At 50.1% G+C, this 15,200-nt stretch overlaps 4 protein-coding genes across 4 annotated transcripts; 3 read left to right on the top strand and 1 right to left on the bottom strand.

Annotated features, from left to right (window-relative positions):
• Positions 1-628: 628 nt before the first annotated feature.
• PFICI_07269 (uncharacterized protein) lies at positions 629-2,839 on the top strand (the record flags this gene model as incomplete). Its single annotated transcript, XM_007835850.1, has 1 exon — positions 629-2,839. One exon carries the CDS (start codon positions 629-631, stop codon positions 2,837-2,839), a length of 2,211 nt encoding a protein of 736 aa, XP_007834041.1.
• Positions 2,840-3,092: 253 nt separating this feature from the next.
• PFICI_07268 (uncharacterized protein) lies at positions 3,093-4,042 on the bottom strand (the record flags this gene model as incomplete). Its single annotated transcript, XM_007835849.1, has 2 exons — positions 3,093-3,887; positions 3,989-4,042. The coding sequence occupies 2 exons, from the start codon at positions 4,040-4,042 to the stop codon at positions 3,093-3,095; spliced, it is 849 nt and encodes a 282-aa protein (XP_007834040.1).
• Positions 4,043-4,787: 745 nt separating this feature from the next.
• Positions 4,788-5,783, top strand: PFICI_07267 (60S ribosomal protein L5; the record flags this gene model as incomplete). The annotated part of the gene is made up of 2 exons (XM_007835848.1): positions 4,788-4,813; positions 4,922-5,783. 2 exons carry the CDS (start codon positions 4,788-4,790, stop codon positions 5,781-5,783), a joined length of 888 nt encoding a protein of 295 aa, XP_007834039.1.
• A 4,374-nt stretch (positions 5,784-10,157) lies between these two features.
• On the top strand, positions 10,158-13,846 carry PFICI_07266 (uncharacterized protein; the record flags this gene model as incomplete). The annotated part of the gene is made up of 3 exons (XM_007835847.1): positions 10,158-10,200; positions 10,311-13,163; positions 13,215-13,846. The coding sequence occupies 3 exons, from the start codon at positions 10,158-10,160 to the stop codon at positions 13,844-13,846; spliced, it is 3,528 nt and encodes a 1,175-aa protein (XP_007834038.1).
• Positions 13,847-15,200: the final 1,354 nt, after the last annotated feature.

The following is a 15,200-nucleotide window of genomic DNA, read 5'->3' as shown; positions in this document are numbered from 1 at the left end:
TGGATGAGGGCTAACTGGGGGGACGACGCTGTCTGTACTGCTCGAGATGGCAAACTACAAACCATGCTAACGGGAACCGCGAGCGAAGGGGGGCGGGTCGTGTCGTCGTCCCATGGATGGAAAAGGAAAACACCAATGGGTATAACTGGGTCGAAGAGCCATGTGTGCCTGACCGATTCTCCTCTTTTGAAGTTTTTGGCACGATATGGTAATGGAATCGTGTCAAGCGCAGGTGTACTGATCCAAAAAGGGTTCGACGCTCTTCGCAGCGCACATTAGTCGCCGTGGCCGACTGGTTTTCTCTCTGATATAGCACCTCTCTCTTTGTTCCTTGGTGTGTGCCGGTTGAGTCAACAAACCTCTTGTTGTTACCGTCACGACCTTGGTTTTGACTTTTCTCTCCAAGTCAAGAGTCCAACCCTCCAACAACTCGAACCAACTCAAAAACAAACCTTCTCAACTCTGTACGGTGGGACGCCGTCAGATTTGCTGCGCGCAACCTTAACGTTAACCTTCTAAATTGGGCCAAAAACCCTCACACTACTATTACCACATTCGACTATTACTCGTGCTCGGCACGACTATACGAGACATTACTGAGACAACACCACAACGACATGCGAACAACATGGCGACTATGCCACAAGCATTCTTTTGCCTGTGGCAGGACGAGCACATCCGGGAAATCCTCTTCGACCTTTTGCCAAAGGAAGACATTTGCAATGTCCGCCTCGCATCTTCAGCTTGCTGCAACCTCGTTACCAAGCGGCTCTTCCTACGAACCAACGTGACCTTCAACCCAAACACTTTTACCAAGCAGTCCAGGATCCAGGCCCTGTCGCAAATCGGCCATCACATCGAGCATTTGACTTTCTACTTTCCGCACTCGGATGCGACCTTTTTACCACCACTAATCCACCCCGAGACTGGGCGTGAGATTAGCTTTCTATATACCCCCTACACTTCGATGGCATCGGCTATGGCAAGGCCCAAGTTTGCAAACAGCGAACTCGGCGAAATCCTAACGCAACAATATCCACCATTATTCCACGCGGCATCCAATGTGCCGTCCTTTATCAATGCGATGAGAAACCTGTCAAACGTGAGGCACATTACTATTAAGACGCCTGGACAGGATCCCAAGGAGAGATACAGGCGCGATATAGTCGATTACGCCTTGATCAGCCTTCGCATCTCGCTGGAGAGGGCGCCTCTGCCCAAGCTCATGAAGTTGTCCTTGTCTTCAGTGCACCCTTCCGCCTTTACATACTTGCGCCACGTCCCTGGCTTTGGCTGCACGCCTTCAGCTGGTAGACGGTGGAAGCAGATTCGCAAACTGCACATTTCAGCAGAGGCATGGGATTTCTATGGTCCATCGCCCGGACTGGATCATCTCAAGATCATTGAAGACTACATTCGCAACTTCTCCGACTGCCTGGAGAAGTTGACATTCACATGGATTGGTCGCAAGGGCCCGTGTCCCATTGCATTGGCGCAAGATCCCTTGTTTGCGCCGCCTCGAAGCTCGCAGAAGCTATTCCAAGAGGTGACCTCGCCAATGTCTCCATTGCCCCCGGCACCGAGCAGGAAGCCTATTAAATTCCGCAAGCTGCGAAATCTGTCTATCCGCAATGCGACCATGAATGCACCGCAGGTAGCAGAGCTGATTTCGTCGCACCAACAGCACATGCGCGAATTTGACTTTGAGAATGTCGTTCTTATCAACGATGGCAGCTGGGATGATGCTCTGGCGCCGCTCATGGACGACAGTTCTCGCAATGAGACCTGGACGCGAAACTCGGTTGCTACCTTTAGTGAGGCTGCCAGCCTGTACTCTACCCCAACCGTTGACGATCTACCCCTTCCTTCTCCCGCCATGGCCTCTTTCACGGACGAAATCATGTCCGTAGACCACATAGAAGGTCTCGATGGTCTCAGTTTCTACCAGGAGCCAGAAGTGTACGATCACGATCTGCCTTCGGACTTGGAATCCGCACGCCAGGCTAGCGTATGCTCCAGCACGGTCAAGGGCAAACGCCTCACCAAGCGTCGCCGTAGGAGAAAGCCCGGGCATGAGCAAACAGAAGCAGTTGAGGAAACCCGCGAGGAGGAGCCTCACACTCCCAAGGCGTCTCGCTTCTTCCGTCGCCAAAAGTCAGAAGCTAGCTTGGAGCCTGCGCATGATCTAGAGGTTCGCTCTCCGCCAAGAGAACCGCCGCGACCTGTACACTACCGTTCACGCTCGACCCTCTTTGGTGAGGCGAGCAGCATCCATTCATCAACATCAAGTCAGCGGCTGTACGGAGAGCTGGAGAGCCCTTCTGCCTCCAGCTCTTGCACCCGACTGTTTGGCGAGATCACGCCCTCGCTGAGCTCTACCCACACCCCAACGGATGCGGGTTCCATAGATGAATACTTCCGACCCATCACACCCATTCGCGAGTCGGAACTGGAGATCTCTGCGCCCATTCTAAATACCCAACCATCCATGCCTGCCCTCCTACACCCCACCATCTATGACCCCACAGCAGAACTGTGCGGCGAGATAAGCGCAGTGCAACGCGACCTCGAAGCTGAGGAGGCGCAACGAGCGCTGGCCGAAGATCCGGACATGCGCATGACGGCTTTAAAGAAAGCCAAGGAAACTGTAATGACCAAGCTGACCGAGCAATTTGCCGGTAAGAAACAGCCCAGAAAGGAGAACACAGTAACCCCAGCGGCCATGGCGGCCATGGGCGTTCGGTTTCAGGAGCGTCTCTTTGGAAGGACAGGCTCGCCGCCTCCACAGACGACTTTTGATCACCAAACGATGGATGTACCAATCTTGTTCACCCAATGACATGAATATAACGACTTTATGAATTGTACAATTTGTACTACAACATTTTGACTCTTTTCTTCTCCCTCTGCTTCATCGTGACGTGATGTGTCTGGACTACTTCCACGTATAGTGAGTGACAAGACTAATTTTATTGTTCGCAAACTACGGCGAGCGTATCATTGTATTCGTTTAGCGTGTCTACCGTCATGAGTGTGGTCACCTGGTGATCTATGTAAGCTTCCTTCAACCACTGATCTATTTAACCATGGCGTTATATCTTTGCCTTTACAGGGCCATATCTAGGCTGGATTGGTATTCTAGGATGATCGCCAGCTAGCTGGAGTCCAGTCACTTTTTCCAGCTCATCGACTGCCTCAAACGCCCTGCCCAAGTTCACCTTTATAGTTCTCAGGCCGAGCTTCTTGGCCGCTTTTAGGTTCTCGCCAATGTCGTCCAGAAAGACTATGTCTTCTGGCTTAATGTCACTGTTGACTGCCTTTGGCCCGCCCGCCCCTTGTTTTGAAGCGTATTTGTTGATCTCAGCCAAAGTGTACTGATACATTTTCGGATCTGGTTTCCGCAGACCGACGTGTGCCGAGGAGACAAAAACGTCAAACAAGCCCCTCACTGGACCGCCGAAATAATCTTCTTGGTACAGAGAGTGCCCAGGCGGGAATATGACGGTGTTGCTGACCGCCGCCAGGATGAACTTGCCGCTTTCTTTGAGTTTCTTGAGCGCCGGGTACATCCACGGGTCCGGTGCCGTCGAGGCTGTCATCATCTCATTGAAGAGCCACCTTGCGTCCAGCGTGGGCAGCGGGGGAATATCCTTTGGCAGCTTGGCATCCTTGCCCTGTTGGGTCTTGTAGAATGCCTCCCACCGGGCAGAGTCATGCAGATCTCTACTGAAGCCCTCAAAGTAGGCATCGTCCATGGGGATATCGCCCCTCTCTAGCTTATGCCAGAACCCGTTGGGTGCGGTTTTGGATATGGAGTAGTTGATCCATCCTGGTGGTATTCCTAGGCTCAACTCATAATCTAGTATGGACTGGAATGGCGAGACCACCTGTTGGTAAAGTCAGTCAGTGCCATATTGGATCGTTCAAGACACGAATATTGATCCGTGGGAATCATCTGCTCATGATTGCACGTCCTGATCTAACTTACAACGACTCCACCAATGTCAAAGAGTATGACTTTGGGCTGCCCACTCAACGACATTTTGCAGGCAAACAATATGCAACAGGGCAGGGAAATGACATGCACGAGAAATGAGTATTAAAAACAAACGAATGGCTTCAAAGATATGGCAATTCTAGATTGATCAAGATTATCTGCTCTGTAGAAGTCTTGTCCTTCAGTTAGTTGACCCCGGATTCATTGAACCGAATAGGAGCCTCGGTATCTGGGGAAGAAGAAGAGGGAGGAAGACATGGTCCGTGCATGCTGTATGCAACTTGTGAGTGAACCTTTGACCTTTGGAGAGCGAGACTCGACCTTTCAGTAATGGTGGGGTCGTCACTCAGTCAAGTCAATCCCTAAGCTCCGACCTCCGACTCACCCATCAGCCAAAACTCGTCGCCCTACCAAATTGGAATGAATTTTCCACATCTGTCGTACCCCACCAGTGTATGCGAGGGCTTTGGCTGGCGCAGCTCGGATCTCACACACTAGTAGAACGAATTTCACCCACAACAAAAATTCCGTGGATCTTGAACTTGGACAACCTCATTTTCCACCGCCCAACGACCAACCAGCCGACAAGACCGGTAGTCAGTCAAACAGTCAAAATGGTGAGTTTTACCTGATCAAGGCAGTGCCAGAAATGGCTTCACTGCACTTGAATTGTGAGAGAGTCAATGCAAGATGCTTCGGGTGATGGAAAAGATTGAAAAAAAAAAAGTCCAAAAAATCTGAAGCGCAAATTGCTGACTCCGGGGGTCTATCGTGACAGGCGTTCCACAAGATGGTCAAGAACAACGCGTACTACAGGTAAGCTGCAATTCCCATCTTCGCACTGATTTCTGTCTTTGGGGAGGAGCTGGGACGTCAATTGGGAGAGATTTGGGTCGCTGACAAGAGCTCTTCTTTTTACTACAGTCGCTTCCAGACCAAGTACAAGCGCAGAAGAGAGGGAAAGACCGACTACTACGCCCGCAAGCGCCTCATCACCCAGGCCAAGAACAAGTACAATGCCCCCAAGTACCGCATGGTCGTCCGCTTCACCAACCGCGACATCATCACTCAGATCGTCACCTCTGAGATCAGCGGTGACAAGGTTTTCGCCTCTGCCTACTCGCACGAGCTGAAGGCCTACGGCATCAAGCACGGTCTTACCAACTGGGCTGCTGCCTACGCTACCGGTCTTCTGCTGGCCCGCCGTGTCCTGAAGAAGCTCGGCCTCGACGAGCACTTCGCTGGTGTTGAGGAGGCTGATGGCGAGTACACCCTGACCGAGGCCGCTGAGGTCGACGGTGAGGAGCGCCGCCCCTTCAAGGCCTTCCTCGATGTTGGTCTTGCCCGTACCTCGACTGGTGCCCGTGTCTTCGGTGCCATGAAGGGTGCTTCCGACGGTGGCATCTTCATCCCCCACTCCGAGAACCGCTTCCCCGGTTTCGACATTGAGAGCGAGGAGCTCGACGCCGAGACCCTGAAGAAGTACATCTTCGGTGGCCACGTCGCTGAGTACATGGAGACTCTCGCCGACGACGATGAGGAGCGTTACACCTCCCAGTTCCAGCAGTACATCGACGACGATGTTGAGGCTGAGGGTCTTGAGGACCTTTACACTGAGGCCCACTCTGCCATCCGTGAGGACCCCTTCAAGAAGGCCGAGAGCGACGCCCCCAAGAAGTCCAAGGAGGAGTGGAAGGCCGAGTCTAAGAAGTACCGCTCCAACAAGCTGTCCAAGGCTGAGAAGGAGGAGAGAGTTAAGGCTAAGATTGCCGAGCTCCGCGAGTAAAGAAAAGCTCTACGATCAAGGGACAGGGCTGGAAACGTGGAAAAAATGGGACTGACTTCTTAACGGCACGTATGAATGGTCAACCGGTAGTTCAGGAGTTAATTGCATCTTGATGTGCTCTGAATTTTGATTTGATACCACATGAACAACTTATACATTGGCCTCTCGTGATGTCATTCTCTGTGCTTATGATAAGATGGAATGATGGGAAAAGTCGAAGAGACCCATGGGTGAATGGCGGTTCCCCATACATCTGATTTGAATGCAAGGCTGTCACATTTCGAATAGACCAGCTTGCTCACAAGTACCTGGGTGAAGTTAGGGGGAAAAGTTGACATTACAAATGTTTCATGACCATGTCTCGATTCACTCCCAGCATTCAGCCATAATACTAATTCTTGCGTTTTGTGTGGCCATGCTCAAGACCGGTCCTATACTACATATTGCCTGCCATTTTCTATTTCGTCGGTATAGGTATTTAGGCAGGTATACCGTTCAATGAGTACTTTGCTAATACAGCAGCGTAGACCAAGCTATCAAAGGTTGAAGTGTCGGTTGCACTTGACATGGGCTTGGTTGCGATCAGCTATGATGGCGGCAGCGGTATCGTCGTCCAGGGCCGACTGCTTGTTTGGACCTTTTGTCTTCTTTCGTCTCACCGCTTTGTATCAAAACAACCGATGCAGATGGATGCCCAACGTGCCTTGTTCTACGTGGCGTAACAGCATAGACTGTATGCGAAAGCCGGGAGAGTGACCTACGTGTTAGAATACCTGTGGTCTTCACCTCGGCATTTCGCATCATGGAATTTCGAGACTATCAATCTCACTGCCTCGTACTTGAGACTCTGTCGTCGTATCAAGTCTGACTTACAATACATTGTATCGAAAGACTGAACTATGGATCTATGGATATCGGATCTAGGGCTCCGCGGTCCAACCATTTTTCCGAGGGTCTTGCGTGACCGAAATCTTGAAAGGGCACTTCGGACACGAACAAAAAGTGACTGGCATCAGGCGGATAGACGTACTGCTCAACCGAACTGGTGTTATCTTTCCGAGAGGATCCCTATCTGCGACCAGGTAGGGGGATACAGAGTACTGCAACGATGGGGACGAAGCGGAAGACGTGAACCGATGCAGGAAATATCCCAGGTCGTGAGTTGTACGTACTGGTTGTACTGTACACCGTAGTAGTAGTGTACACTAATAACACAAGTGAGTCATGAAGTATCGTGGGAAAACATCGAGGTAACATTACCAATATTGGGAAGAGCAACCCACTTTGATGAAATGAAAGAGCATCTGAGCGCTGGCGTTTCCAGAAGACCCAAGCAATAACGGCTTTGGCATGGATGGAAGAAAAAGTGCTGTTACGCATAGGGACAGTTACCGTACACAATTACCGTACTAATTCCGCATCCCCCTCATAGAAAATTCCGGAGTCGTTTTTTTTTTTTTTTTTTTTTTTTTGGAATATCGCTATTTACGCAAGTGTATTTTATTATTTATAGACTAAAATAATGTCCCAAACGAAGACGCGCACTGACAAGGGGCTTCCGAGATTATGGTTTTACCCCAGGTGCCAATGGGTCTGGTCTGGGAAGCAAGTAATCATTGTTTAGAGCCGCATGGTCAGCAAGACTAGAATTTGCTGTCATGACTAAAAAAAGGTGGTTTAAATTTGGGAACATGAAATTCAACGTCTTTGCAGTAGGGAGCGAACGAAAATAAAAGGGAAGCACTAGAAAACGGACCAGATTACGACGGTCCCGAACAAACTCGGTGGTGATTTCCCTCCCCCTTAGACAATCTTTGACATTCCGTCGGCAATGTCCTTGCGAAAAGTCTCGCTCGCGTGCTCAGTCAGGTTTCTGGATAATCACGCAAAAGGAAAAAAACCCCATGAAGAGAATGAGTGGCCCGCCCGGAATGGGCGGGGACGGGAGACGGTTAAGGGAAAATGTCGGAAAGCAGACATCTGGGCAGACCCTGCGCATTAATTGCGTGCTAGGAATGGAGGGTTCTCTTGTTGGCCTTGATCCCAGTCCCTCTTCATTCTCGGAGGCTTTTTATTTTCTTTTTTCTTTTGGAGAACGCGAAAGCGACACCGTTGGACGATGCAATATGCAGTCTGCCTGCAAGGTAGTAGTATCTGCATCTGGCATCCAGGGGATCTAGCATTGAAAGCCCCCCAATGGCCATTGGTGCGCGCTGAGGGGTTACATGGTACAGTAGGTACAAGGTATTTCTTGACACATGGAATTCAGGTGGCCAGAAAAGAGGCGTTACATAGGCATATGATTCCAGACATGCCAGGTGATCAAGCTTCCACACAGCAGCAGAGTAACAAATCACCAGCGCTCATTCAGCGATTGTGTAAAATGTTGCCAGACCAGGGAGGACGTCATATGCTCTGGAGTGTTACATACACTACACACTTGCTACTCATCTTGCATGAACCGCAGTTGCAGATCTCTTGGGCAGATTTGTGTAATACACAGTGATATTAGACAGTCTGTTCTTTGTCGGTGCCTTGGGAAGGATATACTTTCCCCAGAAAGCATTGTCATTACTACTGGAACATGTCCAACAAGCAAGCCCGCCCATGTCAGCGTAGGAGACGCACCTACACTAATAAGGAGAGATGCAGCATTTACTGCATGTGGCGGAGACTGCTTCGGACATAGTACATAGCTTACTTACCTCGGGTACATTTGGCCACCTCTCTATCTCCATGCCGCCATGGACTACTTGTAGATATTGATACTACGTACTCTGCAAATGTCGTACGAGGTCCACTGATTTCAGCATCAATATGTCGTGGATTGTCGTGTGTGGCCATGCAATATATTCAGATTGTGCCAATGAAGAAAGAATGGCCGTGGTTGATACCAGTAATCATGCTAGCTTGGCAGCTCAGTAATTTTTACTCCGGCACAGGAGGATCTCGCACTGTTTCTTGATAGTTTGGGTAATAATATAATGTAGTTGGTTGATTCTGGAGGGATCTTCTGGCCTCTCAGCACTAATATGCAATCGGAGCTCGGGGGGCGAGTGACGATCTCCTCAACTGACGTCGTTGCTCTCGCATCAGGGTCTCGTGCAAAGACCCCCCAGAGAACAGGGCCTATGAGCCTAGCAAGGGGGGTTGGAAGTCCCGGTGTGAGCTGTTTTCTCCAATATTCTTGCCCACTGCAAGACCGGGCACTCCAGTAGCCCTCAGCTGCAATTGGCCCGGGGAGGTGGAGGAGACGTCTTGATGCGGTCTACCGTCCACCAAAAGCACTGAATAGTGGAGGACGATCCGGCCAAACACCCAGCGCCAGCGCGCCGCTAAAGCTTGATGCGGACCCAAGGAAAGCAGCACTGAAGACAGAGGACCCTGCCCATCGCATGCTTTGTGGCTGTTGAGCTCGCCGGCATCCGCCAAACTCCAACTGCCTCTAGCTCTCAGTGATCAGCTCACATCAGCATATTATTATCCTATCCTGTGCTACGGAGTTATTCCAAAATAAATAAATAAATAAAAAACTATTCACAGCAACTGGGGCTTGGTTGATGTATATGGTACTGTACGTATAATTAGCTCATACGTGAGGAATGAACGAGGCCATTTATCGATATCGGCCTTCAACGACAAGCCTCACTTGATGATCGACTTGTACTAACAAGCAATAATTTTTTTTTTCTCACTCAACCAACCCTCCATTCTCATATCTCCTCTTGTGTTTCCCTCTCGGTTTCCCGTCTCCCTCTTCTTTCTCCTGTGTAGCATTGGAGTTACTTTACGGAATCTAGCGTGTTTCCGAACCTGTGTTCTCGCCAGCTCAACTGAACTCTGTTTTCCTCTTTTTTGGCTTATCACCTAACCCATTTCTCTCAACCATGGCCCGCCACCGATGCCTCTAGCTTTCGGCCAACCTTGCCCATGAGACCTACACGTCCAGCATCCCCACAGCCGCAGCTCGAATCTAGAACCTCGCTATCGAAAGATAGGCTGTGTTGGTAATTGTTGAAAAAGAGGCTGCTGGTCTCACATTGGTGACAAATACACCGCCTGGCAACACTTTTGATACCCGAACAGATCAGTACATTACCAATTCGGCCACCGGTACTTGTGTGTGCGTGTGCGAATCCGCCACCGTACCCCGATCGGATTTTCTACTACTTACGTACCAACTGTACGGACACCGTGAGCTCAGCTCAGCGCTGCGCAGCGCATCTGCCCCAGGCTCCACCCCGCGCGCACTTGGGAAAGCGACCGACGGAACTGTTCTGCGATCAACCTACAGTTCTAATTCAAACGCCTCTTTTTGAGGGGGCTTGGTGAAATCTTTCTGTTATTATTACTGCCGGCTGGCAATATTCCAGAATGGAGCAAGTGATTGATGTGAGCTGGATGAACCATGGGAAAGGTCAGTGGTCTCGCGCATTAACCTAGGCCATGCTATCACCTTTTGTAGCGATGCGCCCAGAATCTACCAGCCAAGATTCACCAGACTGACAAAAACATGTATTGAAACAGACAAGGTAGCCAAGCACAATGCGAAACCGATATCTTCATCCCCACCCAAACACGACTCTACGAGTGGATTGCCTCTAGAAACAAGCACGCCCAGTAAAGTGAACGGCAAGGGCGCGCCGATATCACCACCACCTTCACCTCCCCTCAGCGCAACCCCTCCAGGCGCCAAAGCGATTCCCCAGCGACCGCAAGGCGTGGCGAGGAACACTTCGGCTGATGAGAAGAAGAGTCCCGGGCCAAATGGGACACCACCGCAACGAAGGGGATCATGGTTTTCCAAGATTTCAGCGCCTTTCTCATCATCGCCTGCCAACGCACAACAATCGACTCCTGCGCCAGGGCAAGCCGATGAGGATGATGTTGCGCCCTTGCCAAGGATATCTCCGAACAAGAATGCTGTACTTCCACATGCGACGAGGCAGTCTGGCGACGGGCCCTATGTACCAGCGCCACCTAGAAACGGCCAGCCGGGATTCTTTCAAGTGTTTCGGCGCAAGTCATCTTCAAGCGGCTCGATAATACCAGGCAGGAACAATCATGGCCTAGTAGAGCGCCGTGTGCTGAATGTCGACAAGCACAGAGAAAGGCCCAAGCTGACTGAGCTGAATCAAGCCAAGTTACGACGAGTGGCATTTTGCGTGGATGTCGAAATTGCCCCCATGCCAAAGTATACAGACTCGGATGGCTCTTCAAATAAGTCAGATGAGAAGACACAAAAGCGAAAAGTCACGGAAAAGGGCGAGGGCGAGGCGCTCAAGCGACCTCAAGAAGTGCAAGACGAGAAGGAGCAGGATGGTGTCGTAAAGGCAACTGGCGAAGTGCTGCCGAAAGAACCTGCTGCAGAGGGCCAAGGCACTACCGAGAATGGAACAAATGGCCAGCCAAAGGAAGGTATCATTGTAGCCAGCGAGGTGCCCAAGCCGGAGAAAGAAAACACTCGGAAAAAGGAAAAGAAAAAGAAGAGTGAGGCAGAACGCAAGGCCAAGAAGGAGCAAAAGCGGAAAGAAGCGCTCGAAAAGGGAGCGATTCCCATGGAAATCCACCTGGACAGCGATTCTTCGATCGAGGATGCTGTAGTGCCTCAAATACCCAGGCCAGCCAAATATGCGCCGACGACGAATCCTGGGCGGATATACCGGAGGTGCTGCCAATTACGCGAAACAGATATCCTAACCAAGATCACTTCCCAACTCCCGAAGTCTGTCGTGGGAAATCCAGACGGGATCGTTGAGAAGTTGGACCTGAGCGACTACTTCATGTCGCTTCCAGATCTGGTCACACTCGGCGATTTCTTTGCGGTCGTGCCTGTCCGGGAGGTTGTCCTGGAGAACTGTGGGTTAACGGATGAGGGTGTTCGTGTTGTCCTGGCCGGACTTCTGGCTTGCAAAAAGCAGCGGGCCAAAAACCGTCGGAGCATCACCAAGCCAGCAGATTTGTGCCCTCAAGGCGGTGTTGTCGAACGCATCGTCCTGAAAAACAACAAACTCGGAGTTGATTCCTGGAGGCACATCTGCCTGTTTATCCACATGTGCCGCTCGCTGAAATGCATTGACCTCTCAAGCATTACATTTCCAGCTCCCGCCGAGCCGCCCAAGTCGACGCCTATTTCGCAGCACTTTCACCACCATGCTGCGTCGGTGGCACAGCTCGATATTTCTCTGCTCTTATCCAAGTCCTTGGCTGAGAGACTTGCCGGTTCTGAGCTTGAACTTTTGAACCTGGGCGGAACGGGGTTGACGAATGTGCAACTGGGCGCTGTTATTGACGGCTGTTTGAAATCGGGCATTTCGCGTCTTGGTCTTGCCCACAATGATCTTGATACACAGGGCATTGGACATGTCGCAAGATACCTAAAGGGCGGGAAATGTCAAGGCCTTGATTTGGGCGGTAACGACCTGAGGGATCATCTACAAACAATTGCCGATGCAATTGACGAGAACAACGAGTCGCTATGGGCATTGAGTCTGGCCAATAGCAACCTCAAACCGAGTTCGCTCTGCAAACTCTTGCCAAAGTTGGCGCAGATCAAGAACTGCAAATTCATCGACCTATCCCACAACCATGAGCTATGCGAATCCCAACCAAGCGCCATTGGCTTGCTCAGGAGATATCTACCCAAGCTGGACGCGCTCAAGCGTCTTCATCTTGCAGATATTGCCATGACCTCTGAACAAGCTATTGCGGTTGCAGAAATTCTGCCAGAGGTCAGCACCTTGGCGCATATTAACCTGTTGGAGAATCCAGAGCTTGTACGATTGGCCGACGCCAAGACGGAAGAAGCACAGGAAGAAGCGTGTGCGCTGTACGCTTCGCTCCTCGCAGCTGCCCGAGTTTCAGAAACGCTCGTCAAGATCGACATAGATACTCCCAGCGCAGAGTCCTCTGATGTGGTCAAGGCTCTGGCGAATCAGGTTTTGGCCTATTGTCTTCGTAATCTGCGGATGGCCCCAGGCCTCCGGGACAGCGCAAACGGCGAACAAATTCTTGAGAAGATCAAGTATCCGGACGTGTTGCGGCACATCGTTGGCTATGAGGAGGATGCTGCTATTGTTGATCTGGAGGACATTGATGCCAATGCTGCTCCCGATGAGGATTATGTCATTGGTGGTACTGGTGTTGTCAAGGCACTTGCCTGCTGCTTGAACAACTTGGACCAAAGCAGCAGACGGAATTCTGGAGAATTCATCAGGGACCTTGAGACTGGCACGAGCGCTCCACAGGCCAAGGTACCTGCTGGCAAGGCGAAGAACATGACCAAACATTTGCTTGCCAGTGCTCGCAAGATCAGAGTTCGCCTGCAACCTGCTCTAGCTCAAGCTAAGGCAAGCTCTAGACAGGACATGAACAACTACAGTGAGTATTCGCAAATCACATTTCCCATGAGCCATACTGACGCAAATCTAGACCGTCTGCTATTCCTTGACCAGACACTCGTGGAAATCATTGGCCGTTTTGAAGACGAATTTCCAGAAACTCGCCAGGACCCTGGGCCCGTCATGGCGCCAAACTATGCTCCTCCAGCACCACCCCAGCGAGGTGCCTCATTCTCGTCTCTGGAGGCAGACCCTGTTATCTCGGATACAGAAGAGCTCGAGACCGAGCTTCGGTCACCATCACGTTCTCGGTCCAATTCCATCATGTCCCACACCTCGAAGCAGTTGGCCGAGGAAGAAGGTCGCGCGCTGCGTATTGGACACAAATTCCGGCGAGGATTTATTCAATCGCACTACAATCTGCTTACTGGTGCCGAATCCGAGATTGGCAATGATCCTGACCACAAGAGGCAGATTGAACATATACTCGAGGATCTCGGCACCGAAGCCGAAGACATTAGAAAGAAGGTCGAAGCCAAGGGCGCAATTGCTACATTCCAGGAGGAGAGAACTGAGATTCTTCGGAGAATGCGCGAAAAAGATCCCGCGCAATGGGATCGATTCATCGAGGCCCAAGAGAAGACCAGAGCCAATTTGCAGCTGGATAAGGAGGGACCTCTGAAGGCAAGCGACCTGCCAGATGAGAGCGCCATCTCTGACTAAAAAAAAGAATGACTGCTTGCGCAGAATCTTGCCTCAGCAGAGGAAGTTGTATTTTCAATTGTTTTGTTGGAGGAAAGAAAAGCAATACTGCTTCAACAGCATCACGAGCGAGCAGCTCAGGTCCAAAGTAGAAGAAAAGGGCCAGAGGAAGCAAATTACGAAACTATATACTATAGCATTTCACGACAAAAACATACAAGAAGCAGCGGCGCATGGAGTCATCAATCAGATTCATTTGTAGTATTAGCATGGTTATAGGATATATTTTTGCAAGCTTGTGATTCAAGCTGCTTGAACAGGGGCGGAAGAATACATAGCATCAGTAGTGAATGGACACAGCTACCAGATCCTCTGACGATATTGACAACTTGACTTGTGTGTATCGGCTCCAGTGGGAATTGGAATTCATGCAAGTTTCTCCTAGTGCATAATGCGGGCAACCTGTAAGCCATGATTGAGGATTGAGAGGCAGACTGAACAATCCAGGCCATGACGCTCTTCTTATCGCTCTGCACCTCTCATTTTATGTTTGAAGCAGTGCAGAAGGTTCACAAAAATATATCATTATCGACCAGAAGCTATCCCATCTTCCTGATGTCCCAGTTGATATCGATCTGATTCAAATTCAGTGAGATCACTTGACCAAGTGTTTAAACTTTTCAGCCAGAATGCTTGTGAAATTGTTTGATAATATTTTAGAATTTAAGCGATTGATGGTCCACGTGCTTTTTCTTATCTTGACTTTTCATGTCCGAGAAAGATAACATGCATAATAACATTTGCAGTGGCAAAGATACAGTTTCTTTTTTTCCCCATCATGATTTCTTGAATGGAGGGGGGGAAACAGTAGATAAGATTAATCACAGAAACGACCGACGCTCCGGGAATTACTTCACAACTCCAGCCGCCCCCCAAAGATGTCTTCCCAACATGCAAAATCCCGCTTGTGATTGATGACCCCCCTTTCCCTAAGAGAAGAAGAAGAAAAACAGATATGTTGCCGTAGCGTTGATGCAAAACATGCCCATCTTCTCCTCATGCCCTCTAGAGACCACCTCATGACTTTGTAATGCTTCCTCATGCAAGCGACCGTATCCAATGCGTCTTTCCATTTTCCTTTGCAACACCGTACGCGTTTAATGGGACCAAAAATAATGCCATTGCCTCAAGTTGAGACACGACAGGAAATGTGGAGAAAAGAAATAGGTGGGTATCAATATATTGAAAAATGAAGCAACAACGAAACAAGATGCAAACGCTCTCCGTTTGTAAATGCAGCGCTGGAGTGGTATGGAACGAACGATGGAAACGGAAGTGGTAGAAAATTAAAGAGCAGAAAAAAATTTCATGCATC

This window comes from Pestalotiopsis fici (assembly GCF_000516985.1).
Source record: "Pestalotiopsis fici W106-1 unplaced genomic scaffold PFICI_Scf_4, whole genome shotgun sequence".
Classification (NCBI taxonomy): Eukaryota; Fungi; Ascomycota; class Sordariomycetes; order Amphisphaeriales; family Sporocadaceae; genus Pestalotiopsis; species Pestalotiopsis fici.
This window is presented reverse-complemented; position numbering and strand designations above follow the sequence as displayed.